The 17,838-nt window shown below is 38.5% G+C and overlaps 1 protein-coding gene across 1 annotated transcript; it reads right to left on the bottom strand.

The window, feature by feature from the left end:
* Nucleotides 1-583: 583 nt before the first annotated feature.
* gas2b (growth arrest-specific 2b) lies at nt 584-16,189 on the bottom strand. Its single transcript, XM_044100615.1, has 8 exons — nt 16,050-16,189; nt 11,563-11,801; nt 10,818-10,927; nt 9,012-9,153; nt 7,947-8,010; nt 6,941-7,508; nt 6,743-6,850; nt 584-1,906 (listed from the first exon to the last, which is right to left on the bottom strand). Exons 2-8 carry the CDS (start codon nt 11,786-11,788, stop codon nt 1,682-1,684), a joined length of 1,443 nt encoding a protein of 480 aa, XP_043956550.1. The 5' UTR covers nt 11,789-11,801; nt 16,050-16,189; the 3' UTR covers nt 584-1,681.
* Between the last annotated feature and the right edge of the window lie 1,649 nt (nt 16,190-17,838).

Genomic DNA, 17,838 nt, shown 5'->3' with positions numbered 1-17,838 from the left:
TGATCCGCCTCTTATTTCTTTTCCTTTTAAAGAGTGAATTTGTGACAACTCCAGTCTTGCTGAGGAAGCAGGGGGAATATTTCTATTAATGGATCTGCGGTGCTGAAACTGGAAGCAGTTCTTCGGAGTGAAGTCCAGAAGAGCGGAGAGATGATCTTAGCGGCAGAGTGCTGCCGGGTGAGGCCTGGCCTTTTGTCAATGAGGACATGGTGCCATCTAGAGGGAGCTTATACATTTGAATAAAGTTGATGAAAAGCAGAGCCTTTAGCTTTCAGAGTGCTTTGCTTTCATCATTATACGAATAAACTGTCACTTAGCATTTGTATGATAAGGATAAGATTTTTCCATAGCACTAGTGTAAACTATTGGAATAAGTATTGATTTTAAACCAGTGATTTTCTAAATGCAGAATTATAAGTAGGAAAAAGTGCAGTGCGTCAGTGCTTCTGGTCTTTTTTCAGTGATACTGCTAACTTTCAATAGCAGTATCACTGCCTGTTTTTGACTGTGCAGTAACACTTTAAGAATAATGGCTCATAGACAGACAGAATGGTAACCTGGATTTAAAGGAGATATGATAAAATTGTTAACATTTTTAAACATGTTTTTATTTTATTTACAAATCAATTGAAACCGGTCATCATTCGAGCAGGTTAATAATAGCGTCGAAAGTAAACGTCTTAGTGATCAGACTAATCTATTGGTCATTTCCAAATAATAGCATCAAACAAAATAATAGAAACAAAACAAATCAAAAGAGGAATTTGTAAGAGAAAAGAAGCAAATTCAAAGGAAGAACACTTTTGAGGTTTGATAGATTACGAATCTAGAAAGTTCAGAACATTAAAAACCAAAAACTGGAATTCAGGTTGATTAAAAAAAGACATGATTTGATTTTTTTCAGCAGAATAATGTACAAGGCAATCAGCTTTGATTCTTATCATGCTTGTTGTCTTACTGCTGCAGATCTGTTATCATGTTGCCACTGAGCTGTCTGTAGTGGTGTTGTAATCACACTAATATTTATGCCCTAATAGAAATTTAAATAATGTTTGCCTTGAACTATTAAACAGCCAATAAAAAAAGAGTTATTCCTCGTTTTTAACCCCTTATTCTGTAAACAGCAGAAAGACAAACACATGGAACTATTTGATTTAACCATCTATTGCTGGCAAGACTACGTACTCCAACATTTAGCAGGATTCAATTTACAGTAAGAAGAAGAACAGCTTGCATTCATACTTAACCAGACTAGTCATTATTGAAATATATAACTGATCCTGGATTATTTTGGTTTATTTTAATCAGTTCCTCGATCGTAATACTTCAGATCATCCAGGTCATCATGGCTACTTCTACAGACAAAGCTAGTGCTCCAGCAAGCCGCTATTTCAATCTTTATCCCTGACTTCTCAAGGTGTTCTGCTTTATTACTCAATGTTAAAGTGAAAACAGTTAGTAGAAATATTTAAGTTAGCTAGTTTATTACATTTCCTCATAAAAAAAGCACAGATTCATTGACTATCAAAATTTTTAAGTTTGTAAAAGAGGTTCTTAAGAAAAAAATCATCTTAGCCATCCCGAAAGGACAGTCATCTCTGTCAGTGATGAATAAAAAAAGGGGAATTTTGGCTTTCAACACTGGGGAAAAAAGAGGTTATTAAAATAACTCTTTGAGACTCTATTTCTTTCCACCACGGTGAACACCAACCACCATATAATTTTCTGTTGAAACATTCAGGCCGGCGGATTTTAATTTGTCCCGACAGGCCCTGACCTCAGGCCTTGCCGGCTTCCCTTTTCCCGCTCCTCCCTCGCCTCTGCAGGGGTCGTGTTTCTGCAGGTAACCGATGAAAGTGTCCCACCCACCGCCAACACGAACCATGACATGACGCTCATTCAGCATCTGTAAAGGTGACATGAGACAGGAAGGTCAGTGCATGTTTGGGAATTCTTATTTATATGAAAAGCAGGACATCACACAATACACACACACATACACGGTGTGCATGCCCACACACACACACACACACACCCACGCACGCACCCACACACACAAAACACTGTAATTATCACAAGCTTCTTGGACTTGTAGCTCTGGCAATGAGAACCAAATAATCTCTTGGGTTGCTTTGTCCAAATCTCATTAAACCAAATGAAATTGCATCTCAAGGCACCAGCTGAGCACACATGCAGCTCTAATCCAGACATAAGCATGCATGCTCACGCACACACTCACCCTCACACATGCACATGTATAGATCTGCAACACAAAGCATACGAAAGCTACTGGCAAAAATAAGGACCACACCATGACCAGGGTGTATGATGACTATAGTTTCAGTGAGGTGAGTTGAATCTCAATCAAAACCATTATTTACAGATTTCATCAAGCCTTGTAAAGGAAAAAGAAATTGAAATGAGTTCAGCACAGCCTCCCAGGGGAGGTTACAAAGCCATCCATTTCCTGCCACTGTCCACGACCCCAGCAACCCCCTCACGTCTGCCACCAATAAACCCTTCATTACTAAACCATTAAAATCGTGGTAACACACACGGATCCTCTCCTCTCGTGTGCAGATGTGTGTTTAACACGGCACACTGGCAGCCAGAGGCGGGAGTGAGGGTGGGTGAATCAATGCTACAAGCAAAGACATGCGCAGAGAGGCCGACCAATCGAGCAGCTTCAAAGGAAACTCCAGACACGGTTCGGCTCAGCTGTCATCCCGCGGATTAAAATGTTAAGGTTGACAGGGGTCAAGTCTGACATGCTGGATAAACATCTCATCAGTCACCATATAATGAGTCTGTCGTCCTTCCAGTCATAATTTCTTTTCCGATTTTATTCCTACATTTTGTCAGCTAATAAAACTGGAGGTGTTTGACTTGGCATCTGTATCCCGCATATTAATCTGCTTTAATCTCCTTTTAAAGGGGCCGAGTATTTTACTCCCCTTTTTACCAAAGTGATCATCAGAATAAAAGATGCCATTCTGTGATAAAATATTCTGCAAAAGGTCGCTTTGTGGACTGACCCGTCTATATATGTCACCCCCGGCTCAGTTTTCCAAACAATGTGTGCTACGTCTGCAGCCCGTAAACCACAGTCTAGATTCCCATGTGTCCTCCTCCCTGGCTGCTCCATTGATTCTTTCTCTCCTCTCCTGATGAAATATGCATGAGTGTATGAGGGCTGAGGAAAAACACTTGCCAATAGGAGGCAGGCTTTAGCCACATCCGCTTCTTATGATGTTGTTGGAAATCGCATCCAGAATTTATATTTAACAATAAAGAAACAAACCAATATGAATGATAAAGTCCAATTCCTGAAGTACTCATGCAGGTTTTCTGTTTTTGCAAGAAATCCCACTCTGCATGAAACATGATTAGTAGAAATCAAACCTTCCTTGACTCTGAATTATTCATCTTAGCTGCAGTATGCAAAACTATAAAACTGTATCATGGGCTAAAGCTAACTGCATGTCTTGACTCCTAGCAGTGTTTCCATTCCTACACATTAATCTTAGATGGAAAAGATGGTGAATATGAGCTTGTGATAACAATACAGAGAGCAGTGAGTACATTTTACAAACTCTGGTGTCCACTTGGTCTCTTTGAGTAAAGAATTCACATTAAAGCTTGTTGCTTTTATGTCATGCTAAGGTGGTGATGTTTGCCAGTGACGACTCAGGAATAGATGCAAATATATTATTAAAACCTCACGTTGCACATATTTATTCTTAACACAGTGAGAAGCGCAGTCGCAATCGCAGCAAGGTAAAGTAATTATGAATAGCAATAAGTTTGTATGCAGACATAATTTAGACCAACATCTTTCAGAGTAAGTTTATGCAGTATTTAGCAAATGCAGTTTAACTTCTGAAGCTGAAGTTATCATATCTATCTCATAAAGTACATCTGTGAAGCTATTAGTTCACCAAGATGACACGGTATAACACGAGTTTACTTAATGAAATGTTTAATAAAATGTTGACACTATATCAACTTTCATTTTTAGACGTTCTGGATGTTCTTTAGCTGTATTGCCAACAACAAAAAAAATCCTTTTTTTATAAGCAAGCGTTTAATGTTTATTCAGTTTTAAATTAGTTATTCAATTTTGCAATTCTCACAGTGTATAATGTTGGCTTTTTTTTTTTTGGTCAATTATTTCTGATTATTAAAGTTTTTATTATTTTAAAGGCATACATCTATACAACCTCTCCCACCCCCCCCCCCAACCCCCCCCCAAAACAAAAAAAAAAAAAACAAAAAAAAAAACACACTAATAAAACAGAGCAAAACAAAACAAAATCAATTATTTCTAATGTTCTCCATCAGTTTTAGGATCAGAAGTTAACATGAGAAGACAAAGAGCAGTGAGATAATTTCGTTAATGTTTTACTCAAGAGTACTTGACAGAGGCTGAAAGAGTTTACAAATAAAGACAAGGAAGGAGAAGGATTTTCCTCCTTTGATGGTTTTACCCAGACGCATCATCTTCAAAACAAGATTTCTACAACATGAAAAACATAAACGAGCTTCCACGACAATCCAGGGGTGTTTAAATGCATTTTCTTTCTATGGACACCATCAGTCCGTATCCCTGCTACAAAGCTGAAGGAAAACCTAATTGGTTTCAGAAAGAAAGGAAACCTTTCCTCTTTTTCAACACCAAAGAATGGCAAGGCACTCCACAGCCAGCATGATTGAATAGTCTCCAGAGGGAATAGAAGGAGGGGAGGCAGGAAGGGATGGGTGTGAAGTTTACACGTGAGGAGGGGCGGTCATGCTCCGCCGCTCATTAACAAGCTGTCTGATTAAAGCCCCTTGCTAATGACTTTGCCTCGGTAATCAATAGTATCTGGTCTTTAAAAAGGTATGCACACACCAAGTGCTCTCCCAGAAGCAGTGCAGGGGTTATCACGATTTATGCTAATTGAGGTGTATGGCATGTTTCCCTGCACACCCAGAGGCATCAGTGGGCTTCAAGGTAACAAATGACATGAGGGCTGATGGGCCGTGCCACTCCGTTAGAACGGCTGAGATGTGGTTGCTTGGCAGCAGTCATGTGAAAGGGAAAAGCAGAATCGTAGTTGTTGTCTAAACTGGTAATTATGGTTGGAAACTGACAGCTGGACACAGTTATGTTGACATTGACATACTCTGAGACCAGGCTGCACAGAAAGGATGAGTGCAGCTGGCAAAACAACACATGCATGCTGTAGAAAAACCAATCATTAAAATGCTGCAACAAAATAAAATATTTCACTGTCTACGTCAAAATACTTGCACTTGCTTTGGTTAGTATATTGTCTCCATGTTAGCCTTGGCTGACTTTCCCTGGTGTTCATGCGATGTAGCTGAGAAGTCTGCTGAAAGGAAACGGCTGTGCTTTGACTTAAAGGTGTGCACTGATGTTTTACAGATGCAACAAAAGATATGTTATATCTTAGAAACTATACTGATTCATATTGTCTTCAGTGACTTTACCCAGTGACCAAAGAATTAAAGTTCCTAGAATTAAAGGCAACCTTTGTGTATTGATGAAGAGGAAATATTCTTCTTATGCTTCATCTACAGAGCTGACAGCATTCAGATAGTATGTCCTGAAGTCAGCCGTAGTGCATTAATGCTATTTATTTGTGTAGATGGGTGGACGCAAAAAACTCGCCCCTCATATTTAAAACCTCCTTCACGCAGATGGTTGAGGCTCCCAAGTGGGCTGGCATTTAAACCACACGCCAGGGTCACGTCTCCGCACACTCATCCTCAGAGAGCCGGGTTTGTTTTTCCTCCAGGTTTTGTACTCTTCGCTGAAGGTCTACATCCTCATCCTGAATACAATCTTTGTCAGCTGAATCCTATTCTGACCGTTGGTTGCCAAGCAACCCTGCCTCCCATTCCTTGAGCCTCTATACGGACGCATATGAGTGGAGCATGACTGAAGACGGCTGAAAGGCACGCAGTTGCTGAATTTCCGCCTTCAGGGACACCATATTTTACTTTGTATTTAGATGTTTTTATACATTATTACAGCATCACAAAAAAATTCTCAAAGGCCACCTGCAGGTATTAGTTACCAACAGCACCAGTGTTTATTTCTGCTGCTTTTTCTTTTTTTTTTTTTTTTTTTTTTTTTTTTGATGTTTTAGGGTTGGGTTTCATGGTTTTGCTAGAATCTAGTTCTAGTCTTGGAGTCTTGATCTGTTAGTTCTCACTTCTACCACCTGCTCTATGTTACTAATCAACTTACCTATTTGTAATCATGATAATTACCTTTGTATTTGTTTATATACAGGTGCATCCCAATAAACACAAGCATCAGCAAAACGCATTATATTTAATAAAAAACATGTTGAGTATGTTATGTAGTTGGTGCCAAGACTTATTTCTGTTAGTTTAAATACAGAAATTTTAGCAGAATTAGCTAAAACATGGAAAGCCATTGTTGTAGCTTTTTTCCTGATATGTCTGTGTGTCGTGGATCTTAAAGCGGTGACTCAAGTCGAAGTCAAAGTGATTGTTTGTCAAAGTCTTCCATAGCCTTTGCTTCACGATCCGCTCAAGGATATGATTTACGAATGTTGCTTGAGTACTTTTTCTGCCAAGCTTTTTTCTTCCACTCAACTTTCCAGTCACATGCTTGGATATAGCCAGCTTTGAAGACAGAGTTAGGTGGTTTATATACAGCCTAAGACGTATTTGTGTATTTTTCAGACTAAGTTAGCAGGATTCTTACCCTTAAATACAGAACCTTCTCCCCTACACGGTAGCAGCCTTTTGGCTGCTTCTCAACAGGGAACCTTGTGGGGCAGCTGCAGGGAGGATTTTCAATAATGCTTCTCACCTGAAAGAAAAAAAAAAATCTACTTCAGGGTCAAGGAACTAACAAAGTAAGGCCAAACAAAACAAATTTCACTGGAAAAAAAATGCATACAATGTCATCCAAAATGCTTGTGCTGACGCTCCTTCGGCTTCTGGACTTGTTGGAAGAACGAGGGGTTTGTGTTGCTGGTTGGGAGGGTTTTGCAGTTTTGCAGACTTTGGGAGTCTGTTTGTTTTCTGTGGCTGGGCAGATTTCAGCAGAGGATCCCAGAGTTTGGTCTGTTAGGGGCGCTGACAGCAGAGCTGAAGCAGATGTGTCAGTGGTGCAAGATGAAGAGAACAAAGAGGGTTGTGTTGAGGCTGCACTTGTACAAAGGCTAGGAGCTAAGAGGAGGGGCTGAGGAGGGGGCGAGCATGTAGGCAGAGGGTCTGTGGTGGCTGATGGAAGATCAGAGGCAAAGGAGGTAGTGAGAGGTTCAGGCACACAGGTTGTGTTGGAAGTGAGGGGGGCAGGTGAATGAGGAGGGGAAGGGGTTGAGGGAAGGGGCAACGTTGGTGGTGGTGAGTACAATGATGCTGGATAAAAGAAGCAGAGAGGAGATGCTGGAGATAAGCACCCAGCCTCCTCTCTTTCTATCTCTTTTTCCAGTTTCACCAGGCCTGGTGGCTCCACTCCGTACCTGTCAGTGAGATGTAACAAAAAAAAATCAACATAAAATCATTTCATTTACTTCCAGTCAGGGCTTGATGGAACATCAAATTCCACTTGGGTATCAACAAAGTAAGCCTGTTTGATTGTAGTGAAAGGTGTAATTCCCACATGAGCTATGAGTAATGAGTTGTTTTTGATTATTATTACAACTCTCACATTCACTCACTTTGAGATTTTAAAATTTTATACCCAGTGTAATTGGGTATGTTTTGATACGTCTAAAAAGTTAAATCCTGAGCTAAAATTTCATTTCTTGTTTTTTTTTTATTATTATTATTTTCTCTCAACAGCACCAGGGCTGCCCTCCCAAAATACAAATGTCTAATTTTGACAATTTCTATTTCTAATTTAGCACAGTTAAGGTATTTTTTGTCTACTCCCTGAAACTTTGCCAAGTTTAGTTTACCTGGCTGCAATGCGTCCCAGCTCCATCAGGCAGAGGCACACCTCCCAAGGCTGCTTGTGTAGGACTACATCAGGAGACAGAGCAGAAACGATGAAAGGAAGAATAGAAATGTGACTCACATGAAAGAAAAGTTGTTTCTGGAGATAAAAGTCTGTTTTTGACAAAAGGAAACAGGAGCTCCTCCTGAAGCAGGAGAGGGAGGTACAGGGAATATCCTTCCTCACTGTGGTTTCCTATCTTTAAAGGTGAACAGGAATTCATGGGGGTCCCTTCAGGTGAGGGCATTTTTTTCATTGCAAAAGAAACACAGAGAGAGGAATCTCCATTGCAATTATACGTCCTGTGGATTTACTTCCATATTATCTTGGTCACTCATCTCTATCTTGCTTGGACAGGCCCAAGTTAGAGGTGTGCAGAGAAACGCAAGTAAAATATTTAACAATACTGGATTTCCATCCTCTGTGATAATTGTAGAGCAAGTTTATGTTAAATAATATGAAGACACTCCTTTTGAAATCTAAACGTCAATCAGCATACCATCTGTTGACTCTATAATATTTGCTTTCTGCTCATAAATCAGATTACAACCACTTATTTTATTCATAGCCCTCTTTGGGTAACTACCCAGATTTCCTGTTGTAATCTGTGATCTTCTGGACTCTCATTTCCCTCATTTCAAAACTTTAATTATTGCCTGGCCAAACAATTGTTTTGTTGTTTTTGACTCAAATTTAAAACTCTTATCAGTTTTTGAGTAGAGATTTGTATGTTTTTAGTCAAAACTGACTAGAAATCATAACAAAAAAATATATTTTAAAGACACAAACTGAATTGTCCTGAATTTTCCTGGTAGTTGTCATTTTTAAATCACAGATGGCCTTTTCTGCATATACAGTCAAATTTAGGTTTAAGCAATTGCAGCAAGGTAAAATATCACATAGTGTGAAGTTAGTACAAATTTAAGTTGTACTTAAATGCACAATTAATGCTGTGCAATAGTTTGTCAGCAGAGGGAGAAACACGTCAGAGTTGTTTAGGGAGAAAAATACTTCAGATTTAACCCACCCAGGTCCTCAGACTCAAAAAGGTGTGCCTCATCAACTCCAATCTTTCGACACCAGTAGAGGAAGTTGGCAGTATTGTCTCGGGCGAAAAAGGATCCAGAAGTTGCATCGGCTCGCCAGTGGATCACTCTTCTGACAAAGGCCTGTAGTTGTTTAAGAGTTATGAAGTGAGTCTGCAATGGGTGCAAGTTTATTTTTTCTTACAGAAAATATAAATTAGTCTTCAGACAGTCCTTAAACCTACATATTGGGAAACAAGACAAACAAAAAAATCTAGTTGTAGCAGCCTATATGTGTTCATAGAAGTTGGTGCTGCATTATTCAATGTGGAGATTGGTCTGTGCACAAAAAATGCAATATAGGAAAAATATCTTGTCAGAACACCACTGTAGCAAAGTCAAACATAACAGAGAAGAGCACTGGACAGCTTGCATTTATCAGCTTTTCTGACAGTCTGAGACAAAATAACCTTTTATGAGCAAATTCAAGTAAAGCAAAAATACTTTTCTTAAGATATATTGGTCAATGTACAGGCACCAAAGTTGTAAAAACCTGAAAGATTCTATCTATCTATCTATCTATCTATCTATCTATCTATCTATCTATCTATCTATCTATCTATCTATCTATCTATCTATCTATCTATCTATCTATCTATCTATCTATCTATCTATCTATCTATCTATCTATCTATCTATCTATCTATCTATCTATCTATCTATCTATCTATCTATCTATCTATCTATCTATCTATCTATCTATCTATCTATCTATCTATCTATCTATCTATCTATCTATCTATCTATCTATCTATCTATCTATCTATCTATCTATCTATCTATCTATCTATCTATCTATCTATCTATCTATCTATATCTATCTATCTATCTATCTATCTATCTATCTATCTATCTATCTATCTATCTATCTATCTATCTGTCTGTCTGTCTATCTATCTATCTATCTATCTATCTATCTGTCTATCTGTCTATCTATCTATCTATCTATCTATCTATCTATCTATCTATCTATCTATCTATCTATCTATCTATCTATCTATCTATCTATCTATCTATCTATCAATCTATCTATCTATCTATCTATCTATCTATCTATCTATCTATCTATCTATCTATCTATCTATCTATCTATCTATCTATCTATCTATCTATCTCAGACACAGATAACCTGAGCAAATCCAACAAGCAGTGTTTAGATGACGATTTCATTTGTTGAGACAAAAAGGCTACCAACCTTGACCTGTGTGGAAATATAATTGCTTTCCTTGTTTAACCACAATTTGACATGCCATTGTTTGCCTCTGGCTCGTCAGACAGACTCTGGCTTGCTTGCCGGCAGAGTGGTAGAATCCAGAAATCACTTTAATAAAACACTCCAATAATATGTGTGGTTAATTAATTGGACAAGTTGTCTTACGTTTGGCTGTCTGTACATAATTATTTGCTCTGTGTACTGACACATCTGACTGATGGGAATAGGCACCAGTCTCTGTCACAAAATTACATGGTTATGTGGGTAAAGACAATGCTTGAGCATAGGGATGGAGTCAGAGTGCCCTACACTCATTGGTGAAAAGTCTATATGTCAATTATGAATAAATGATTTTAACGAGGAACCCATGACATTTTACAGTTTAAATGTGACCTGAGACAGAGCTTCATTTCTCTTTGCCCTTTCCAAAAGACAAGTGTATATCCTATTTCAGCAAGTTAATCTTAAGTTAGGGACACCAGTAAATAGAAAGTCAGCTGTGAATAGTTGCAATGAAGTCGTGATTTTACAGCACCTTGTTGTTGCTGGTGAGAATCATCTTCTCTTGGAGCATTTGTGCCAGCTGACAGAGGAGAACACCATTATCCAACCTTCCCATCAAACTGTCCGCAGTGAGGTTCAACCCTAAGGAATAGATACAAACACACTAATCACAAAAGTACAATGATCAGACGTACCTGGTGACAATAAAACATTTATATAGACTTTCATTTCTATTAACTTAATGACAGCTTTAACCTGTCAGTGACTTAATAGTGAGAATCACATTGAGGGGGAATGAAAAGTTCACCAAATGAACCAGGGGATTTGAAGGATGAGTCTTTGGCGCAAGAGATCTATCAAGTCTGAATCACATCTTTCCACATGTTCTGACATGTGCAGACTCTTCATATTTTCCTGCACAATGCAAGCGAGTGGAGAGAGACATCTCTGAATGCAGGGGGATTTCAGGGATTTGGGACAATAATTAACTTGATTTGGTTTTTGTGCTAAAGAAAACGGACTGCATAGATGGTTCTAAATGCTTTAATCAAACTAAACATTTTTGGGTCCTTTTCATCTTCAACTAACAAAAACTTAAAATAAGCTGATGTGAATAAAGTGCCATGGTGGTGCTTTTCACATGTACATCCTCCTATTCAACTTCCTAGATTGAAAAACACCTGTGTTTGCACAACCTGAGGGGGAAAAAAATGTATGTATTTATTTTTTTCCCCTTGCAGACTATAGTAATTTGTAATACAAAGAAGACTTCTTACCCATAATAGAGTTGAGCCAGAGGGCCAGATCTTCTTTCATGGGCAGGAGGCTAGCATCATGGCGGAAAGGCAACCACTGGTTGTACGTATGAAGACAGGCGAGGCCCGGCCCCAAGTCTCTGTACTTTGGAGAGAGAATGCAGCTCATTCCCAACCCGGTCAGGTGCGTCGGACTCAGAGGATCATCAAGGCTGGCCATGCTCAGCATTCCCGCTTCACTTTCCATGATTCCCCTCCAGCTGATGGAGCAAAGATTAGATATGTTTTACATTTTCATCTATGTTTTAAAAGGAATTTCAATTCATTTAAAACCTGAAAATATGTAACAGATCATATTGTAACTGTCCAAGAAACATAAGTAATAGTTATGAAATATATACTTTTAGTAACATTTTATAAAAGGTGGCACTCAACTGGTTTCCCTTTGCTGTGGTCGAGATGGTTTTTGATAGCCAAATTAAGATCAGTACATTATGAAGTCAAAATAAATATTTGGTCCAAAGAAAACAAACATCACGCTTGTATTGCAAAGGCTACATTAAACAGAATATGCAAACAGAAGGATCTTTAAGGCGAAACAATAATGATAGTTAAATGGCACCAGCAAAAGCAATGTGTTGAAATTTACCAAACTCTGGCTGCAGCATTGTGTTCGATGCATCAATCTTGTAATTTTAACCAAACAATCCTGCAGAAATCCATCAATCAAAGGGATTAAACTGACTGAGTGCAGACAGATTGTGCTTAATAAGACGTACAGGCGTTGCCCTGAGCTGGTCTCCTGGTGCTGCTACATGGCTCATTTATTCTGTTCCCAGAGCAAACTCCATCATAAAGCATGGCCTCTTGCAGAGACATGCTCTAACTATTAGAGAAACTCTGGCTAATCAGCTGGAATTACGGTGACAACTCAAACAGCAAATGGTCTTATCTGGAGTTAAGAACAAACAGCTCAGTTTAAAGTTTCATTTTCACATAAATTCAAATCCCACAGTTGAGTATTGAAGAAAAGCAAATAGCAGAGGTGTTTCTTTTCCTGAACTGGGTCAAATCTAAAGCTATTTTGAGACTTTACAAACTTTCTCATAAACGTTGCTGTGATAAATCCCACACAATCTCTGTCCTAAACAGTTTAATAGTTTTTAAATCTTCAGAAAAATGAGTGAAATTGACACTTGCAGAAACAACAATTTGCATAATTTGAATAATTACTTTAATTTCTACTTGAGTAAAACTATACTGAAATAGTGCTCTTCTTACTTGAAGACAATGTTTGACTGTCGCTGTATACAACAATGCAGTCTACAAGTATTGACTTTGTCGTAAAGGGTTTATAGCTCTCTAAAACCTTAGTTTTTGCTTAATTCAAAAGAGCTAACAACTCTTTTGAACCTCTACTCAGATTTACATCTTCAGACAGAATTTATCTTTCTCATCATCCCCATTTCCTACAACATTTATAAGGGGCAAAGTAACTAACATTCAGCATACGGGAAATATACATGTCTGGGCAAAATGTCAAAACAGGCCATCTGAAACACTTTCTCATTCAGGAGAGCAGGTCTTTTTGGGTTAGAGAAGTAAATAACCAAGAGGCATCTGATATCGTCTCGTATTGTCCCAATATGAGACGATATTGAGACTCTTCCCCAGAGCTACTGGTAATTGCAACATGCAAAACATCTTTTGTTTGTTTTGATAGTCAAATGAACCAAGATTCATGTAAACACATGTGAGAACCAGAGGCACTGTGAGCAAAGACTGACTGAAACAAAAGTAACTCTGTTCTGGAAGATTTTAGCCAGCATGGCTGTGCAAAAGTGTGGAAGAGGAGAAAGTTTGGCACAGTCTTTACAAGACAGGAAGGAAATTGTTTCCCAGCTTAGTGCCAAGCTCAGGGAAACTTTCATCAGTTTATATATATATACACATTTTAACTACAAAATGTTAAATTAATTAGGATTAATTTAACATTTTGTAGTTCAGAAAAGCATGAAGTACAGGAAGTCTGCTGGTGGACATGCAACACAATAAGCATCATAGTGGCTCTGCAGAAGGCATTGTTATTGTGTTACTGCAGACAAATGGGCTCTGACAAACTTAAAGTTTGTTAAATCTGGACAAGGATATCAGAAATCTGGCCTCTCCCAGCTGAAGAAAAGCATCCCTACACCTTATTAACTCCAGCGTCCTTTTGGTCACTGACCAGCGCTTCTTCCATACGTTTGCTATATTGCCTACCAGGCTTATGGTAGATTTCTAGTTGGCCTCTTTATTGTCTTCCTTAGACAATGAAAGGCTTTTGGGACTCTCTAGCATAATGAGAGTAAGATTAATAGAGTTTCTTTCAACTTGTTCTCCCTAAGACTGAGATCTTTGCAGCTCCTCCAGAGTTACCAGCCACCTCTTGGCATCCTCTTTATCAGCTCCGCCCAGATAGTGGGCACATGGCATGTGCTGAGATGAGTTCAATTTGCAGCTTACTTTAAGTGGAAACACCTTCCATTTTGTTTGAAAAGCTGACCAAGCTACACCAGGTGGAGGTTCTGACGTTACGTACTGGTGTCCATTGCCCAGGCCATTTGTTTATGTGTTAAGGTAAGACTGGTGAGAAAAGTGTATTAAAATATTATGAGACAGATGCTCCCATCAGCTCAACATGTTTTCCTGGGAAGTTTGCGATTATCTCAGTAGGAGAGCTTTTCAGAACTGTTGAGCCACCGCAGCATTTCATTTAGCGACAAGCCTTATGGGAATCCTACCTCAAACAAGTAACTGTTAAAATTCCAAGGTCTCAATCCTCACAAATTATGATGTAAATAAAAAAAATACATTTGAGATGACATAAATGTTATCATTTCCTCATCCTTTGTAAGAAAATATGTCCACACACGGTGGACACTGTACATACAGTCTGTTAGTGAGTTCTGGACTTTGTTTTGCTGACGATGATTAAGTTACTATATGACTCTTACAGATCATACTGAAAGAGAATCTTTGTAAGTTCTCCATCCAGACATGGGACAGGCCTTTAGGGTGTGATTATATTGTGTAGATGGAGGGCACTGCCTGCTGAGTTTAAGGTTTGTCTAACCGGTTGACTTGCGGGCCATGAGAACCTCTCTAAGAAAACATCCAAGTGCAAGATTCACGCCTCTGCTACAGGACGGCTCTGCTGGGAAAGACGAAGCAGAGGTCATCCACAGGTCCAGCTCTCAGACACTGGCAGTCTTTATTCTCCTGCAGAGCGTGGCGTAGAATCTGTCAGCACGCGCACACACACACACACACACACACGCACGCCCACAGGTCTATGCTTGTATCTGTGTTTCTATTCCACCTCATTTATTTTCGTCTGCCTTGAACGCTTGCAAAGATTTGCTTCAGTGGCATCCCCAATCTCTTAATTGGGCTATTAAACATTTTCACAGCATTGAGGCGGAAGCTGCTGAAATGACACGCCATCCGTTCAGAGTGATGAATCTTCAGATAAATCAGTGTCTTAAAAAACTTCACATTTGTTGTAAATAAGTAAAGTGTGAGTGTGATTTATGGTTTGAGCTTATATGGCCTTCAACATGGTTTCTCCTGGGAATAAAACTAAAAGTTGTATTTGGCAAACATCTAATTTCACAACTAGTTCATAGAATTTTGCCACTGGATGCGGTAGCGATACATCTCATGTTTATTTAGAGGGAAAAAGCGATATACAAAATGTGTCACTTATAGTGCAGTCAGTGTTCACACCTGAAAGCTGAAATGATCATTTCAGTAATCTAAAGTGTCAATTTTGCTTTTGTCTTTAAAACAACAAATTTTAGCTTTTACATCTAAATTACTTCTAACCATTCATCTGAATAATTGGGATTAATAACATTGAATGCATAAATCTATCCAGTTATGTTGTTACTCTTAGTTGTGATGACGTCATTATATGTCTTGCGGGTTTTTGGGGTATAAAAATGTCACGTAAGACAGCAAATGAACAACAGATATTAAGCAAGTTTAAGTGCTCCAGCAACTTTCCATCAGCCCTTGCTTGACAACAGAAACTTTAAATGTTCAGAGGAGAAGGAGGTTTGTATTATGCTGCTGTGTTCAAATATGCAACTGTGAGAAATTATGATTTTTAATTTGACTGGGTGTCACAAAGAAACTCAAATGTCTTTTGAATAATGTCTTACAGAAAAAGGGCATCAAAATAAAGTATTTATTGCAGTGACCTCACAACACCTCATATTACCGGTTGAGTTTTTGAGACATTTTGGCAAGTAATGCATCTTAAAACCTGTAGAAAAATCCACTGCTATACAAGAAATCTTATTATTTTCATCTTTAAAAAGAAACTGAATGCTTACTAAAATCACATTGAAACTCTGTCTGGGATACAGCTGTTAATCCAATTCACATACATTCATCTTATTGTTACTTTCTATTCTCTCACAATTAACCACACTGATGTTGAAATAAAATTAAAAAATACTTGCCAAACTCCAACTCGGTAAGACCTTTCCGAAGGTGTACTTCCTTTCTTCTGCAGTGAATTGTCCTCACGCTCACATGACTCAGGACCAGATGTTCATCTCCCTCAGCTCGGCCAAATGAGAGTACATGAGAGTGAAACAGGGGGAAGAGTTAAAACAAGACTTCTTGCACACGCCTGCAGGTTTCTGGTGTCACCTTACAAAGTGAGATCAGAGGAAGAGGAACCTAAACTGAAAATATCCTCCATGCACAGATTGTTGGCATTCCTGAGTTTTTTTTTTTGTTTTTTGTTTTTTGAGAAAGACTAAAAGGTAAAGAAATATGTGCTTCTTAAATAAAAATCAAACCCATCACAAAGAAAGGAGTAGTTTGGGATTTTAAACAGTGGAAAGAGAATATTTATGCAAGAGGCATTCAATCTGAGAGCAAACACGCACATTATCAGAGAGAGGATTACACATACTCATCATAGACATTACTTTCAGGATTTTTACTGATGCATTTTATTCTCTCCTTTTTGATGTTTGTTTGCTATTAACAAGATCCTGCCATTCTTATCAGAAATGGAAGGGCCAAAGGTTGGATTATCAGAATGAGTCTGACCTATAAGAATAGTTACTTATCTTTCAATGGTGTTCGTGATTGGACTGTTTCAAGAGTGGCTCCTGGATCTTTTTATCTGTAACGGCCCAAGTCTTAAGTCAATCAGAAACGTCAAGGCTCTGGAACATCGGTGTCAAAGTTGACAATTAATTAATTGAGTTCCTGGTCACGACTAGAAACTGAGTCTCTGGTCACAACTTCTTTGTTGAATAAGCAGGAACTTCTTCAACAAAGAAGCTCCTGCTCCAACATTGATACATTCAAGTAAGACTAAAATCTGTGGCAACCCAAGTATCTTCTGAGTGCAAGATCTCAGAAAAGACAAAAGCTGAAATATTAGGCCACAACAATAAGTTTGGAGGACTTAAGTTGCAACTGCAAAGCAAACTGATAGGCGCATCATAGAAGAAATTCTTCAAAGTTTCCCTAAATCATCAGCATTAAAACTGAGTAAAGTAGGCCAACAATAAGCTTCTGTCATGACTTTGACCTCAACCTTTTTGAACATTTATATAGTTCAGTTAAACAACTCAACCCTGGAGACCAAATCAATGTAAATTATGCAAATTTGACCATTTCTAAAAAATAAAAATAAAGAGAACTTGTCCAGGCAGAAATATGTTTTAAGCACATGAAAGATATGCTTTAGATTAATATTTATCTAAATATTAATGTGGGAGTTTGTTTCTATTTAAGGAAAGATTTATAATTTGGACCCTGTCCAGATATAAGGTTGTATTGAGGGAGAGCAGCACAATTGGTTTTGATGCTAAACAAGAAACAAGAAGTCATTTTTTTCAAGTAAATCCATTTTATTTTTGAATAAAAATGAATTCCAGAGTCTGTGCATGGGACACTGTATAGACATCTCACACTTGTCACATTTTACACAGCTGGTTTGGTATCAGATTGTAAAGTGGGCTGAGATGCTGCCACCTTCTGTTTGGTACTCTGAATCTGTTTCCAATATTATTATGACCATGTGTTATATGGGAGACAATAACAATAGATGGCAGCCTACAAACTGAACTCAATATATTCATCCGCTGTTGCTGCCTATCCCAGGTGTGGATACTGGTTCATTTGCAGCTTCTCCCTGAGGACATGTCCCTTATGTTTCTACCTCTGTGAGACACTCCCCACTTCCTCCCTCTGTACACCTCCTCTCTGACCTCCCCTTTCTTTTCC

Source organism: Gambusia affinis, linkage group LG02, assembly GCF_019740435.1.
Source record: "Gambusia affinis linkage group LG02, SWU_Gaff_1.0, whole genome shotgun sequence".
Taxonomy (NCBI): domain Eukaryota; kingdom Metazoa; phylum Chordata; class Actinopteri; order Cyprinodontiformes; family Poeciliidae; genus Gambusia; species Gambusia affinis.
This window is presented reverse-complemented; position numbering and strand designations above follow the sequence as displayed.

Bases quoted from the DNA above. Each gene is read 5' to 3' on its own strand.
- gas2b (XM_044100615.1), bottom strand. From the start codon at position 11,788: ATGGAAAGTGAAGCGGGAATGCTGAGCATGGCCAGCCTTGATGATCCT. The intron at 9,154-10,817 runs GTGCTGTAAAAT...AAACAACTACAG, and splicing joins TTCTCACCAGCAACAACAAG to GCCTTTGTCAGAAGAGTGAT. The intron at 8,011-9,011 runs GTGGGTTAAATC...CTCCTGATGTAG, and splicing joins TTTTGAGTCTGAGGACCTGG to TCCTACACAAGCAGCCTTGG.